The sequence below is a fragment of the Rhineura floridana genome, chromosome 2, assembly GCF_030035675.1.
Source record: "Rhineura floridana isolate rRhiFlo1 chromosome 2, rRhiFlo1.hap2, whole genome shotgun sequence".
Taxonomy (NCBI): Eukaryota; Metazoa; Chordata; class Lepidosauria; order Squamata; family Rhineuridae; genus Rhineura; species Rhineura floridana.
In genome coordinates, this window is record NC_084481.1 from 106257402 (window position 1) to 106274246 (window position 16845).

General features: G+C 40.0%; 1 protein-coding gene across 3 annotated transcripts in view; it reads left to right on the forward strand.

Moving 5' to 3' along the window:
- PHRF1 (PHD and ring finger domains 1) overlaps nucleotides 1-12636 on the forward strand; it is a 41715-nt gene extending 29079 nt beyond the window's left edge. For all 3 annotated transcript variants that reach the window (XM_061609999.1, XM_061609998.1, XM_061610000.1), the window contains 5 exons: nucleotides 18-2753; nucleotides 3901-3977; nucleotides 4816-5076; nucleotides 11357-11485; nucleotides 11691-12636. In XM_061609999.1, the coding sequence (XP_061465983.1) occupies nucleotides 18-2753; nucleotides 3901-3977; nucleotides 4816-5076; nucleotides 11357-11485; nucleotides 11691-11828 (3341 nt within the window). In that variant the 3' untranslated portion in view covers nucleotides 11829-12636. The remainder of the gene's footprint in view (nucleotides 1-17; nucleotides 2754-3900; nucleotides 3978-4815; nucleotides 5077-11356; nucleotides 11486-11690) is intronic.
- The last annotated feature ends 4209 nt before the right edge of the window (nucleotides 12637-16845 follow it).

Here is a 16845-nt window from a genome sequence, read left to right on the forward strand (position 1 = left end):
TCTCATATATCTTTCAGTCTCATTGCTGCATGACAATTCAGTAAGCAGCTCAAGAGCAGTGGAAGGCTTGGAGGAAAGCGCCCAGCCGGGGGCATCACATCTGGGGATCCCAGCTAGTACTTCCGTTGCTGAATCTTTGGTGTCTTCACGACTGCATCTGAATGCCAAACCTGCCATCCCAAATGCTTGCACCTTGTCCCCATCATCACTAAGCATAGCAAACAAGGCAGTGAGTCCACCACAGATTACGTTTGGAAGGGCACCCATTAGGTTTGAATACTCGATGACTCCAAGGTCTGTTCAGACTCAGAATTTAGCAAATCTGAATAGATGTGGCCCCAAACTGGGTGAAGTGTTCAGATTTAATGGAGGCTCTAAGTTGCCTGGGGCCCCTCTTTCAGCCTCTTTTAAATTATTGTGCAACAACTCTAGTTCGGTCTCAAAGGCTATGCCTGTGAGGCAGCCTCTGAAATTGTCTCCTAAAAGGCTTGATATCTCTGAACTCCCCAGGATACCAAAGATTAAAAAGGAAACAAATAGTGGACATTTGGGATCGCAACCTGCCAGTGACCGAAGCAGTGATATTCCCAGCTCCTGTGTAACACAGTTGACTGGCAAAGGGAGTACAAACCAGCCACTTGGAGGTAGTAAAATGGAAAACAGCAAGCCGAATGCTACTCAGCAGCAAGTGCATACAAGTGGAGGCTGTCCTACAAACGCCGTTGCCCATGCCAGTTCCACCCTTCCTCCTTCAAGGGGGAAAGTTGGAACCTCTTCCTTTGAGAGCTTTAAAATCAACATCCCTGGAAATGTTGGACATTCCAGCAGACTGTCTAATCCTGGGTTTTGCAATACTTTCCGACCAGTTGACAATAAAGTACAACAGAAAGAGAATCCATCACCCCTCTTTTTGCTGAAAAAAACTAAACCAGTCAAAAGTGAAATATATGATCCTTTTGATCCAACAGGTTCTGATTCAAGCTCAGCAAATAGCAGTCCAGAAAGATTGCCCCTCACTAATATCACCAGAACAATATCTATAGCAAGTCCAAAAGTTCAGACTTTCCAAACAGTGCGCCGCATTACCCCTTATGTGTTGGAAAATATCTTTGGATCAGGGGCTGAATCGTCTGATGCACCATCAGGTAACACAGAGTCTCATGACGATGCAATAAAGAAGAGGCTTGTGGAGCAGGTACCTGATACAGAACAAGAAAAAGCTGATGAGGAGGAATTGTCGAGTGTACCCTATACATCATCTGCTATCAAGCAAGTTATTTATGAGGAGCACGTAAATGAAGATGATGAAGATGGGCCTAGGATAATTTTTGAAGATGACCAAGCTAAATCTAGAGTAAAAATTAAGTTGGACAGTCCCATAAGGGAAAGTGAACAGCAAACATTACCTAAAACCGAGCAAACAGAAGAGCAATCTTTTTCAAGATCCCCATCAAATTCTAGTTCTCAGAGCCAGAAAAAATTAAAAAGAAAAAAGGCAACTATGAAAGAATACACAAGCGCTCGATCAAGATCTAGGTCAAGAACATGTTCAAGAGATAGAAGCTCCAGATCTACTTCTCACTCTGTTGAAGAAAAATACAGTAAAAGCCAGAGGATTAAAGCAAAGGCTCGGCGTTCATCAAGCGACTGCTCCAGTAGTCATGAGCGATTGAAAAAAAAGAAAGCAAAGGATAAGACTAAAGACAAAAAAGCAAAAAGATCCTGGCCAAAAGAACACAAGAGATCTAGATCACAATCTGGTAGTCCAGGCAACTCTTCTTTTGAGTTGTACGAAAGTAGAAAAAAGAAAAAGCACTCGACCTCTAGATCCAGGGGACAAGAATATTCCCCATCAAACAGTGCTGAGAGAATGAAGAAAAAAAAGCACAGAAGAGAGAGAAGCTATGACAGGTATGAGAAAGAGAAGGCCTCAAGGTGCCGAGAGAGAAAAAGATCTAGGTCTAGATCTCGGGAGAAGCGAAAAAGGAGATCGAGGTCATCCTCGCCATCAGGGGCCCGGGAGTCTAAAGGAACTAAGTCTAGGGAGAAACAGCTGCAATCCAGGTCACGCTCCAAAGAAAGGCAGTGGAAGCCAAACGAGATGTCACCACTACCTCTTCAAGAGAAGGATAAGAAAGATGAGAACCTAGATAGTTCTCTTGAACATGCTCCTCCTTGGGCACAAGAACTAGAAGATATGACACAAGAAACTTTGAACGTTCATCTAGACCTGGTCCCTGTGCAGGAGAGTCCTCCAAAAGAGAGCATAATGGAAGTTGATTTAGAAGAGGCCATTTCAAAGGAGCAAATCTGTAAGAAGCTTGTAAATGAAATAATTTCTCCTCAGGCAGAGTGCTCAAGTTCTGAAGTGTTACCTGACAACATAAATTCTTCCATGGGGAAAGAATTGGCAGAACTTTGTAGCCAAAGTAGTATGAAACTGGAGGAAATTGAAATTAAAAAAGAAGATACTGATGTGTGCCCATTTTTAACAGACTCTCTGTTAGAGAAGGAGGAACTTGTACAGGAGCATAATGAGGCAGTGCCAATTCAAGTTTTATCAGAAATTGGAACACCGACAGAGGCTAAAGGTGGGAGCCTTGTGTCGGATGAGAATGTAGCTGATGTAAATAAACCTGAACTAGAGGCAGTAGCTCAAGGACCTGTGTTGAAATCTAAACCACCAGTGAAAAGGGTTACATGGAATCTTCAAGAGGAAGAAAGTGATGCAGTGACTGCAGGCAAAACAACAAGTAAGTGTATGGGAAATCTTAGCAAAATACAATATTGCAGGGGTAGGAGCTGTTTTTCTCATTAAAAGTGGGACAGAGTGTTGCTTCTCATTTTTCAAAGTGATATTGGTCCCACTGAATGAGAGCCTCAGGTTAAAAGTAATGGGTGCAGTTTAGAGAAAGATGAAAATACTTAAGGGTGTGTTGATTTCCCTTGGATTTGTGCCTTTATCTTGGACCATTAGAATGGTAGATAACTGAAGATCAGATCTGTGCTACACAATATTAGATGAAAAATGAAAAAAGATCTTTGTGAATGGTTCTTAATATTGCAACCTCTTTCAATTCAAGTCAGGGACGCAGTGTTGGTTCAGATGTAATGCCAAACAATTATGGCTGCAATCCCATTCACGCTTACCTGGGAGCAAATCCCATTGAACCCAATGGAGCTTACTTCTGAGTAGACCTGTATTGGATTGCAGCCTGTGTTAGTGAGTATTGAATTCACATGCTGTCTCCTTGCTTTATGCTCTCTTACACTGACCTTTTTTGTGGCAAACCATAGTCTGCCGTTACACCTAACTTGGCAAACTCTTGTTTGCACTTGGCCCACAAAGCAGAATTCTAAACTAAGGTTTGTTCTTGGCTTTGAGAACAAGTGCAAACTATGGTTTTCTAGTTCTGATAAAATGGCAAGCAATGCTTACTCTTGTTAACTGAGCCATGCTTTTCTCTCTAGCATGTATGCATCCATGCTTAGCATTCTTTAGTACAGTAGTGAATTCTTCAAAACTTTCCAAAACTAGGATTATTTAAGATGGGATTAGTCTTTAGGACTTGATTCCTCTTGTTAGAGTTGTTTATATGAATACTTGAAAGAACATACATGTTTCCACCCTCATCCAGGATCACACTTAACATCTGGTCCAATTTAAGAAACTTTAACCTGTGAATTCACCTTTACTAGGTATTTCTAAGAATTTTGAAAAGTGTTTGTGCCTGCAGACAAAAGCCCATTTAAAGAAGTTATGGAAGTTGGTTTTATCATCAATATAGAGTTCTTCTATATTGTCATAATGTTTGCTCACTTAAAAGTGTTGTAATTTGCTGTAATTGTCTGGATTTATTGCTATGCTGAAGTGCTTTTCTTTTCTTGGGGAATTTTTAGGGGTTCCGTTCTGCAAACAGCAGAGAATGAAAGAAGGGGTCTGGAAAGCAGAGGATTTGACCCAAACATTAAATCAGGTGCAGTTAACTGAGCCTCCTCCAACCAATTATATGATTTCCGAGCCTATGTTTCCTGATCTAGATTCCTCTCAGGTTGGTTTCCCCTCAGAGACAAGTGTTATGGAAGGTCATTCCACTACATCTGTGAACTTGTGCCCCACCTTGATTTCATTGTGGAATGCTCTTCTTCCTTCTCCCACATGCAGTACATTTCATTCAGCCCATGTACTGTACTTGAACAGTCTTTTGACTTTTGTATTTCCCCACCTCCCACTTTAAAATAAAAACAGTGTTCTCTTACTTTGCAATGGTCCTGTGGATTCTAATTTCTGGTAGCTTTTTAAGATGTGTGTGTGCTTTTTGTATACAACTTAAGATCAATTAGACTGCATGTTTTAGAGAATTGAAGACTATCCACTGCATCCCAGTGACAAGTGTGAGGTTGATGGGAACACAGTAATTTTATTTTTTAAATTATTATTATTTGATTTATATCCCGCCCTTCCTCCCAGCAGGAGCCCAGGGTGGCAATTTTGGCCCTTTTGAATTAGCAGAAAGTAATCCACCAGACCTTTGAGTGAAAGCTGTTCTTGGAGTCGCTGTGCACCACCTCCCTATGCCAACCCCCACCCTCTCTTAAGAATATAAGAAGAGCCTGCTGGATCTGGCCAAAGCCCCATGTACTCCAGCATCCTGTTCTCACTGGCTAACCAGATGCCTGTGGAAATGCCACACTGCTGTCCTTACCTGTGATTTGCAGTAACTGGCATTCAGAGACATACTGCCTCCCAACAGTGGACATAGGACATGTTATGGTATGAGAAGTATTTTCTGATGTTTTGTTTCTTTTCTTCAGGTTTACAACCAGAACCTGCCTTTGATAGCACCGCTTCCCTCGAGTCTGCCACCCTATGCACCTGTTAGTCAGCCCACTGTTCAGTTCATCATGCAAGGGAGTCTTCCTTTGCTTAGCTGTGTGGCAGGGCAGGGATTGACTCCAGAGCCTGGCAATCTGGCATTGGCTTCAGAGCCAGGAATCCAGGCCGCTTCCACGGGAGACACAGAGGAGAAAGACAAAGCACCTAAATCTCCCATGGATAAATCAAAAAATGAGGAGGTGAGTGGATATGAATGGCTCGCTAAGATGAAGTGTTTAAGCTGATACCCAGATGTGGCCCACTTGCACAATAGCCCGTGGGAATCCCATTGTTAGCATAGCATAATAGCTAAATCCAATGCATGTCCTGTACTTGCAAAAGATGTTACACAACCTCTAGTGCAACTACTTAGGCTGGAATATTGGGCTGAAAACAACAGAATGAAATTCAATAGGGATAAGTGCAAAGTTCTACACTTAGGAAAAAGAAACCAAATGCACAGTTATAAGATTGGGGGATACTTGGCTCAGCAATACCACATGCGAGAAGAAACTTGGAATTGTCATTGATCACATGCTGAATATGAGCCAACAGTGTGATGTGGCTGCAAAAAAGGCAAATGCTATATTAGGCTACATTAACAGAAGTATAGTTTCCAAATCGCGTGAAGTATTAGTTCGCCTCTATTCGGCACTGGTTAAGCTTCATCTCGAATACTGTGTCCAATTCTGGTCTCCGCACTTCAAGAAGGATGCAGACAAACTGGAACAGGTTCAGAGGAGGGCAACAAGGATGATCAGGGGACTGGAAACAAAGTCCTATGAGGAGAGACTGAAAGAGCTGGGTATGTTTAGCCTGGAGAAGAGAAGACGGGAGATATGATAGCACTCTTCAAGTACATGAACGGTTGTCACACACAGTTAAACGACGTAGGGTCTCTGATTTTATTTTAAAAGACAAGCCCCACATTATTTTCATTCAGGAAACTCATTCTAACAAAGAAGTCTCAAAACTGTTGCCACATGCTTATTATAGAGAGCAATACTCATCTCATGGATCCTCCAAAAGCAGAGGGATAGCTATTTTAATAGCATGTTCTTTCCCCTTTAAACATATTCAGACTTACAAAGATACGGAAGGACGGTTAATACTTGTTAAAGGGAGATTGGGTACCCCAAAAGTAACCCTAGCATCACTATACACCCCTAATACAAAACAATTATGCTTTTTTGCTTCCTCTCTTCTAAAAAAACATAACTTTGCAGAAGGTGAATTAATAATTGGAGGAGATTTCAGTTGGGCCGCAGACCCTCTATGGGACAAATCTATAGATGCTACTCTACCTAGGGGTTCAGTCTACCAACAAATCAAATTTTCAAAATATTTTGTCTAAATTTAACTTAATAGACACCTGGAGAACATTATATAAATCAGAGAGGAATTACACATTTTACTCAGATATAAATGTTATTACAGACTAGATTACCTCCTTATTTCCAGCACATTGCAAACCACACTACAAGAATCTCAAATTGGTTTATTTTTGGTCTCTGACCACACTGCAGTGTGGGCAACATTATCTTTGGGAGAAAGAGAAACAATCACACCCACCTGGCAATTGACAACTCTTCACTCACCAATCAATTAGCTACAGAGACCATCCAAACGACCATTAAAGATTATTTTACACACAATACAGGGAAAGGAATTGAAGATAGTATTGTTTGGGATGCGATGAAAGCTGTAATACGAGGATGTTGTATCGCAGAGAAAAATAAATTACAAAAACAAACGTCTGTCCTAATAAACAGCCTCTGTTGAATTGCAGAAACTGGAATGACAACATAAACAAATAGGCTCCCTTAAAATCAGAGATAAATTGGACTCTGTGAGGAAAACAATAGAAGCTTTAGAAATTTCAAAAATATCAAAAGCTATGATTTATCTTAAAAGATTCTATGAAAAAGGCAATGGAAATTTTAAGCTGTTAGCTAATATGCTACAACATAATCAATCTTCTAATAGAATATGGTGCTTTAAACAAGATGATAATCATCTCGCTTACAAAACCAAAAAAAATTATTCTGCATTTATGTCATACTACCAAAAATTATATCAAGCCACTGAGCCCAAGGAAGTAAACATTTCATCCTTCCTTCGAAATCTTAACCTCACAAAGTTAGATCAGGACCAACAGTCTGCTATAAATAACAAATTCAATGAGAACGAAGTTCAGGATGTTATTAAGAAACTTAAAAATAATAAAGCTCCCGGGTCAGGTGGCTTTTCCACAGACTTTTACAAGAAGTTTAACACTACTGGTCCCTCACCTAACATGACTATTCAATATGATTTGGGAGGATAATGAAATTCCATCAACTTGGAAAAACTCATGTATGGTTTTAATCCCTAAAACAGGAAAAGATCCCACTGATACAAATAATTATAGACCAATCAATCTACTGAATCAAGATTTAAAAATATTTACCTCAGTCCTGGCCAACAGTCTTAGGCTCATCATGCCCGCAATTATTAATCCAGATCAAACTGGCTTCATCAAAGGCAGACAAATTTCGGACTCTGTCAGACGTCTACTAAATATTATTTGGCACAGCAGAAAATACCACAAACCACTAGCAATCTTCAAATTGGATGCTCTGAAAGCATTTGATTCATTACATTGGGACTTACTTTTCCAGGTTTTGCAACATTATAGATTTGGTGACACGTTTATTAAAATTATCCAAAACCTTTATAAACAAGGTCTAGCTAATATTAGGACTAATGCATTTGAATCAGGATTTACAAAGATTGAAAAAGGGACAAAACAAGGATGTCCTCTCTCACAGCTCTTATTTGCTTTAACCATGGAACCTTTGGCACAAGCAGTGAGGGAGGATCCTATTATTAAGGGTTATAATATAAAAGGAACCATCCATAAGTTTGCCGATGACGTGGCTCCTTCTGTCAGACCCAACATCATCATTAAACAGCTTGAAAAAATTGCTTCAAAAATATAAAGAAATGTCTGGATTCACAATTAATTACACCAAATCTGAATCCCTTTTTGTAAATTTAGGTTCCACTATACAAAATCTAATCAAAACTACATTGGGGATTTCGGTTTGTGCCAGATCAGTTAAATACCTTGGTGTTATTTTGCCTGAAAACATAAATAAGTTGTTCTATTTGAATTATAACCCAATTGTCAGGAAACTCAGAAGTAATTTAAAATCTTAGAGAAGCAAATCTCTTTCAATATTGGGCAGGATAGCAGCAATGCAAATTATGCCACTTCCTTGTTTTTTATTTTTGTTTCAAGTTCTACCCATCCCTATTCCCAAAGATGCAATGAAATCTTGGCAACAAACGATAAATAAATTCATTTTTCACCCCCCCCCCCAAGATTAGCTTATTCACTTATAGGAAAGCAAATCTAGGAGGATGGGGCATTCCACATCATCCTATTATAATGCCTTTCAGATCCGTCAAATGCTATACTTAATTAGAAACATTAATGAGAAACATTGGATTGAAATGGAAACTAAAGTCGCTTCAGAGGTGATTTTAAAGATCCTACCCTTTTTATCAAACCCCAATTTATCAATAATATGGTTAACTCATTCACAAAATGTATGTTTCAATGCTGGAAATTGGCAGAATAAATTAACCCTGATTATTCATAGGTTCGCCATAGGTCGGAATTGACTTGAAGGCAGTGCACCCCTAATACCACTTGCTTTTCATCCCAAATTCCACACCTCTGATAGAGAACTCCAGTTAAAGGGTTGGAGTGATAAAGGATTATACAAATTATGTGATTTCTATGTAAATTCCATGCCGCTCTCAACTGAGCAACTGAAACTTAAATTACACAGAATTAAACCGAACTGGCTAACATTAGCCCAAGTCCGCAGCTTTATTTAATTAAACTGTGTTAAACAACAAGCAACAAGACCTTTTACAACTAATTAAAAACATGTGCCAGGGAGAAAAAAGGCCTAGTCTCTAAAATATACTCTATATTACTTAATACATCTTTAAAATCTACTCTCTCACTAAAAGATCAATGGGAAATGGTCGTAGGTTCCAAAATACAACTCAGAGATTGGAATAGGATGTGGGAACTATGACCATTCAGATCGGTTTCTAGTTAAGTAAAAGAACAATCTAAAATTGGTACGTTGTTGGTATTACACACCTGTCCAAATTTCACATATGTTCTCATCATCCTCCCCACTTTGTTGGAGGGGATGTGGGAAGACTGGAACCTACTTTCATTTATGGTGGGATTGTGAAAGAATACGGGATTTTTGGTCATTGATTTATAATTTGCATTTCCCCCTAAACTGCTGTTGCTAAACATCTTTAATGATACACACTCAAAACTGCTCTCTAAAGAACTGATTATCTACATGACTCTGGCAGCAGAATTGACAATTGCATCGCAATGGAAAACTGCAGACAGTCTTACAATTGAGCAATGGCACATTTCCCTTTGGAATATTGCTCTAATGGAAAAGCTTACACACAAATTGAAAATAAAACAAGGAAAAGAGATGCCAGACTCTTTCTATATAGCTTGGCATTCATTTATTGAACATACTTCCGAAGATTCATCTGGGCATCGCCCATCCATGGAGGCCTGGCAGATTTGGAAACAAATATAACTACGGAAACTACTCCATCGGAGATTTAAGTGTGACATCTTCCCATAAACTGGTCAATATGCGGGTTCTGTTTTTGGACATGTTCCTTGAGAGATCTTGTTCCCCTTTTGTTTCTATGTTTTTGTTGAATATTGTTGAGATAGGATTATGTTGTTGTTGGATTGATATATGTATGAGGTTTTACCTAAAGATTTCTGTGAAGAAAATAAATAAAAATTTATACCAAAAAAAAAAAGTTGTCATGCAGAGGGGGGCGGGATCTGTTCTTTATTGTCCCAGAGTGTCGGACACAGAATAATGGGGTCAAGTTGCAGGAAGCCAGATTTTGACTGAACATCAAAGCCTGTTAGAGCCATACAACATTGAAACCAATTATCTAGAGAGGTAGTGGGCTCTCCGACACTGGAGGCATTCAAAGGGCAGCTGGACAGTCATTTGTTGGGAATGCTTTGATTTGGATTCCTGCATTGAGCAGGGGGTCGGACTAGATGGCCTTATAGGACCCTTCCAACTCTACTATTCTGTTCTAGTACTATTATACTTGGTGACATTTAAGCGTTTGTGCTACTGCTTGTGCAACAACATAAATCTCAAACTTCTTCCACTAACATTATGTTGGATTTCTCCCACAAAATGTAAGAATTGGCCTGCTGAATCAGGCCTCCTAGCCATTCTGTCTTTAAGAACGATCAAGTAGTGCTCCACGGAGAGAGCATGTAGTTGCTAGAAGTAAATCACCACTGAGCATTTAACTATTTTGGTGAATACCTGTTGATAGGACTTGTCATCGTTTAATGTGTCTAACCCTTTTTAAATACATCTAAATTACTGGTCGTTACCATATTTTGTAGCAGGGAATTCAGTAAACTAACGATGCAGTTCATGAAGATGTTCTTTTTGCTTTCCTTGAATGCATCCACGTTCTAGGGCATTGAGACAAGGGAGTTCAGGCATCATGCTAAACCATAGTGTAGTGTCACAAGAATAGCCTGGGTGAGCCTCAGACTTGTATGCTCCTCCAGCATGCAGCCACAAGGAGGAGTTTAGAAACTTTCTCTCTTGTTTGCGCTTAACCACAGCTTGTTGTGTTGCCCAGACAGACAAACTATGATTAACTATGCTGTATTTGAAACAAACTAATTTCAAAGCATAGATTTTTCTGACTTTACTATATCCTTTTAAAAATGGGATGATCAGAACTGCCCATACTTGCGTTCCATACTTTATAAATACCAGCTGCGTTGTCCTCAACCTCTTTTCTGATCGTTCCAAGTGCTTTCCCTTTTTTCTCCTGTATCACAATAAGCTGCTGATTACTGAGTTTTCTGCTGTGCTCCTAAAATTTATTTATTTAGCAGGATTTATATACTGCTCAATCATCAAAACCTCTAAGCAGTTAAGATTGTCTTCCTGGGTATTTATACCCAAGGTAGATGTATTTTGTTCCGATGTGCATTAATTATGTTGTCTTGTTGCCTGCTTGCCCAGTAGAGAGATTTTTGGGGTTTTACATGATGCTCAATTACTTTGCCATCTTTCCACCCCTGACTCTAGATCACATCAGTGAAAGGTATAGTGTTGGTCTCAGTACAGAACTTTGGGACAGCCTTTTTTCTTTCATCACCAAGTCCCAGCTCTGCACTTCATGGGAGATCTGGGAAAATAATCCCATCTGTGCATCCCACTTGATTTCCCCCAAGTTCTAACATAACTGGGACTGCATAAGATACAGCCACAAGGGAGCAGCATGCTGTCCTCCTGTAGCAGAAGAACTGCATCCTCTGATGTTTTGATTTGAAAACCTTTCTTGCAGGCAGCTTTTTGGCTAACTCAGTTTTTGTCCTTGTAGTACATGAAGAAACTTCACATGCAAGAGAGGGCTGTGGAAGAAGTGAAACTTGCAATCAAGCCCTTTTACCAGAAAAGGGAGATCACCAAGGAGGAATACAAGGACATTCTTCGGAAGGCGGTGCAAAAGGTAATGAAGGGGAAAGTTTTATTTTAAACTTGGGCAAACTGCTGTGAAGGGGTCCATATGAGTCATGCTGTATGAGCTGAATTTTAGCCGCTGACACAAGAATACCCTCTTTCAGGTAGTGAATTTGAAGTCAAGGAAGGCTGAATGATTCTGGCTTACACTAACCAATGCTGAAACTAACTTGATCCCCTTTTACTCTTTCTAGATCTGTCATAGCAAAAGTGGTGAAATTAACCCTGTGAAGGTGGTGAATCTTGTGAAGGCTTATGTCGAGAAATATAAGCATATGAGGAAACACAAGAAGAGTGACCATGAAGAAGAGCCTGGTGAAACAGGGAACTGAGAAGAGCCAAGCCCAAAGGAGAAACAAGCAGAGGCTTTTCGAGCCAAGGATTTTTTTCTTCCTCCAGAGGGAAGCAGGGATATGCAATTGCATGTTGCAAGAACCCACCCCCCTCAGAAACTGGAATGCCGTAGGGCCTTCCTGCTGGGTGACACATTTTCACATAAGAATAGACTTGGATTTGACTGCGCTTCACAAACCAAATGTCAGCAGATCCCCCTCAATTTGTGGAGTAATTCTGGACAAAGAAAACTTGTGTGTGTTGGGGGATGTATCCTATCGATTTTCATGGCTTACTTTGTTCATCTTTTTTTGTCTGTACATCTGTCCTCAGTTTAAAGCAGACATTTTTATATGCAGTATATAGCAATGTATACTTGCTTCCAATGTGTTCTTATTTATCAGAAGTATGGATTCTTTAGAAATTTCTCAGAAATTTGGTTTAATACTTGAACCGTGATATTTTTAGCCTGTTATGAGAAACTTTGGCTTACCCTGTCATATGGGAGTTATAAATTCTCTTCTGAAAATACTGCTTCAGAGGTGGCACTTATTTACATTTTCTTAAAATATCTTATTGACAAATTTCATTTTGGATTTGTGTGGAGAATGGAGGAAGGGATCTGAACTATGTTGAACCTTGTGTGAATAATGTGCTGAAGGCTGGTTTTGAGCTTTTCATTCAACAAACTACCTTTCACTGGGGGTGGGGGAAGAGCATGGTTTGCAGACTTTGAGAAACAAACCTGAGGAATGCAGCAGAAGGATGTACAAAGGAGAAATGTGACAATTTATAAAGTTATTTTAAATTGTTTGTTGTTCATATTTGTTCTTTGGTTCTGGTATAATTATTGATCAGCATTTATTTATTGGTTAAGTACAGAGACCAAAGGATAGCCAAGCATATTATTTCCAGGATTTGGGGATCAGAAACAGGTGGCAAGATTGCATGTGCACACACTCCCCACCTTTCCATCTGTCTTTAGTTTTAAATGCACCTGTCATCAGCCTGAGCTAAAATGAGTGTGATGATGCTCCTAAATCCAAGTTGTAGACACAGATTTAAAAAGAGGTTTAGGAGAATCCCCAAGCTTCTCTTTTTTACCTGGGTTGGTGACAGTAGCAGTAACGGTCAATGCCGGTGGAGGGAGACGGAGTGGAGAATTCCTGGGGGAAATAAATTCATTCATAGAAAATAATGTATGACCCCGCTGCCTGCTTTCAGTCCCTAAATTTTTAGCTAACTTGTATGCACTTATCCTAACTGCATCTTGCTTCATGTATGTAATGCAGGGATAGGCAATCTGTGACCCTCTACGTATTGTTGGACTACAACTCCCATCATTCCTGACCATTAGCCATGTTGGCTAGAGCCAGTGGGAGTTGGAGTCTAACAGCATCTGAAGAGCCACAGATTACCCATCTCCAATGTAAAGCATTAATAGGTAATAGATTTATGCTCAGGATTTCCTCATACCCAAATACTCCCAGAACCTGGCTTCTGCGTATCTGTCTTCTGAGATGAACATCTAGAGAGTGATTTTTCTTATGCAAGTAATTTTCTGCATACTATCTTTTAAAAGTGCAAACCAGAGCCACAAAAAAGGCCCAGTGGACCAACACACAATGGGTTGATTCTCAAAGACGTTTACCTAACACTTCAGTGAAACTACTAAATATCCATGTATGAGGACATAATAGTCTTGGATAAAAACCAAATGTGTTACAATTCATTATTAGAGCTCATTGTGCATGTAACACTTTCATGGTTCTGGTTTTTCTGTCTAATTGTTAACGTGACAGAGATCCAAGAGGTTCATTCAGTTTAGAGCTCTGCACAAATAAAAGATTGGGAATCATTTGGACAGAACTGTAAGTCTGCTGCTATACTCTCTTAGAGGAATTACATTTTCTATATACCATGGAATTCTTAGACTCTTGTAAGTAAGTTCCACTGCCGTTACTGGGCATGCTTCTCACAACATGTCCAGAAGATCCAGTCCTGTGTGCATATTTAGAATGTCTTTTTAGCCGTGTGTGTAAGATTTGCCACTTTTCAGTGTACACCTGAAAGTCTTTTTAAGCACAACCTCTCCCTGTTTTCATTTAAAATTACCAAGGGGTAGGTGAGTGAGAAAGCACTTGCTTCGTCTGTTACCAACCTTACTCCTGAGCTTGTCACTGAAGGATTCATTGCAGGCTTATATGCTTATCTAAGAGGAGTGGAAAACCTGCAGCCCTGTTAGACTACAGTTCCCATAATTCCTGGCCATTGTCCATGCTGATTAAGGCTGATGGAAGTTGGAGTCCAACTTGTTGCTGATTTTATTGTAATTTTATTGTAATATTGTATTTTAATCTTGTTTTGTTCACCGCCCAGAGAGCTATTCGCTATGGGCGGTTTAAAAATGAAATAAATAAATAAATAATAAATAAATAAATAAACACCTGGAGAGCCACAGGTTCCCCATCCCTGACCTAAGACTTTCAGTAGATGTACCATCTGCTTCCACAGTTTCTGCTACCTCTGTGCTTGCTCACCTGTTAGTTGGAGTCTGAAGGGAGTTCCATCTACATGGTGCTTGTTAGGTATGCCGTTAGAGTAGGAGGAAATCATCTCCCATCAGCCTCAGCCAGCTTGGCCAATGGTCAGGCATGATGGGAGTTGTAATCTGACAACATCTGGAGGGTCACTGAGTTGCCGCCACTGTGTTACAGGAACCAAGTACACTTCACCCTGTTAACACAAGCTCTGGGAGTAGCCATGGAGGTAGCAACTATCAGAACAGAATGCACAGAAAAAGGGGCCCAATTTAGTTTTCCACAAGGGAGGACTTGAAAACTTACATCATTTATGTGCATAAATACTATTCTGCATTTTTGTTGTTTTCCATCCCTTGTTTGCCTTAAGAGGCAAGTACTGGGTTGAAAAGTGGTGGTTAGGGAGTAAGAAGGCATCATTTTCTGTTCTGCCATGTTTATGTCACATGCAGCATTACTTCTGTTCCACTGCAGTTCATCTTCTGCCAAAAACTGTTTTCATCTTGCTGTCTGTTGTAGCAAAATTACGTAAATTATATAGTCATTACGTTATTCCACCCTATTCATTTCAATGTAAGGACAACATAGTGCAAATGAAGAAAAAATGTAAGAGATTACATAGCATTTGTGGACTGAAAGCAACAACAATAGTGAACACGGATTGTGTTCCTTGGATTGATTTCCACTCCACACATGGGACAAATAAGTGAATATCGGCATTTTCCGCTCCCATTTCTGTTTTCTTCTGAATTTTCTGACATGCCTAGAGGTGGTGTGATTGCATGTGGCAGTCTCCTTGATGGAGGATAAGGCTTTTAATGGCTGCGAGCTATTGTGGCTATGCTCAGCCTCCACTGTCGAAGGCAGCATTGCTTTTCACTGCGAGTTGCTAGAAGGAGGGGAGAGTGCTCTTGCACTTGGGTCCTGCTTGTGGGCTGCCCATGGGCATCTTGTTGGCCACTCTGAGAACAGGATATTGGATTAGATGACTCATTGGCCTGACCCAGTAGGCTGTTCTTGTTCCTCAGTGAGTGAAATCTCTCTGCTTTTAACTTCTAGGCCACTACCAATATTTAAAAGGTGCTTCTGCAGCAGGAATGAGCTTTGAGAGATGCTACCAAAATGTTAGGGTTAGCAGCATATTGGGGGGTGACTTACCAAGCTGCTTCTGTAATTTTTTTCAGTACTATGCATTGGGGTCATCTCTCCAGGCAGCATAACAGGTGGGCGACTATATACCATGATATATGACACTTTCCATACTTATTTTCGCAAGTGCTTTGGGAGCTGCCTCCCAAACAGAATGTGAGGTTGGTGGGATAGCTTTGCTGAGCATTTCCCATTCTCTGGCATGTGCTGTAGCTATCAAGTCCTGCAGGGATTGGCAGCTGCTCAGATTGTGGCTGGTTCCATGTGAAACAATGCCCTGACTCTCTGTGATACAGAAAAAGTTGACACTGGAATGGCAAAAATAGCCATCTGGACATTTATTTCAAATCTCCCTTTTATAGGATGGCTCATTAGCGGTGTTCATGTTCCTCTTTCATTCCCCTCCTCGCATTCAAGGCAATCCTTATCAGATAAAAATATTTGAATGTATGTCAAGCAAATGTAGATGACTACAGTTTCCACTGCGCAGTTGAGAGGAGATGCCCTCTCTAATTAATCTTACTGCACAACTGTTGCTAGTCACATCTCAATAAATGGAATATAAACATATTGCAGAAATTATGTTCCTTGCTATGTAATTAGGCAGAGTAAATAAAATGGGATTTTTTTTAAAAAAAGTTAAATTTAAAACTTGCTTACCTCCCTCTCCACAACAGATGTTGCAGGACTTTTCCCCAGCCTCTTTTGGCAATTGGGAGATCCAAGAAGGGCCCGTAAAGATGTCAGGTTTGATTGTGGGACCTTCTGTTGTTGATTCCCTAATGTAGGATAGTTCATTGTCTGAGCAACTTCTACTATTTTAGGCATACTGGTGGCTGACAGGGCATTTGGTCTAAGAAAGCTGATGAAGTTAAACAAACTCACATTTTGAATGTATGTCCTTTTTTACTTCTGTAAAATGAGAAAGTGTGGATGGATGTGAAAGATGGACAGTGAAAAAAGCAGATAATAGAAAATCAACTCATTCGAAATACTGTGTTGGAGGAGAGCTTTGCAGATACCATGGACTGTGAAAAAGACAAATAATTGGGTGTTAGAACAAACTAACCCAGAACTATCACTCGAAGCTAAAACAAATGAAACTGAGGTTATCATACTTTGGACACATAATGAGAAGACATGATTTAATAGAAAAGATAATGCTGGGAAAAACAGCAGGGAGTAGAAAAAGAGGAAGGCCAAACAAGAGATGGATTGATTCCATAAAGGAAGCCAAAGACCTGAACTTACAAGATCTGAACAGGGTGGTTAATAACAGATGCTTGTGGAGGTTGCTGATCCATAGGGTCACCATAAGTCGTAATCG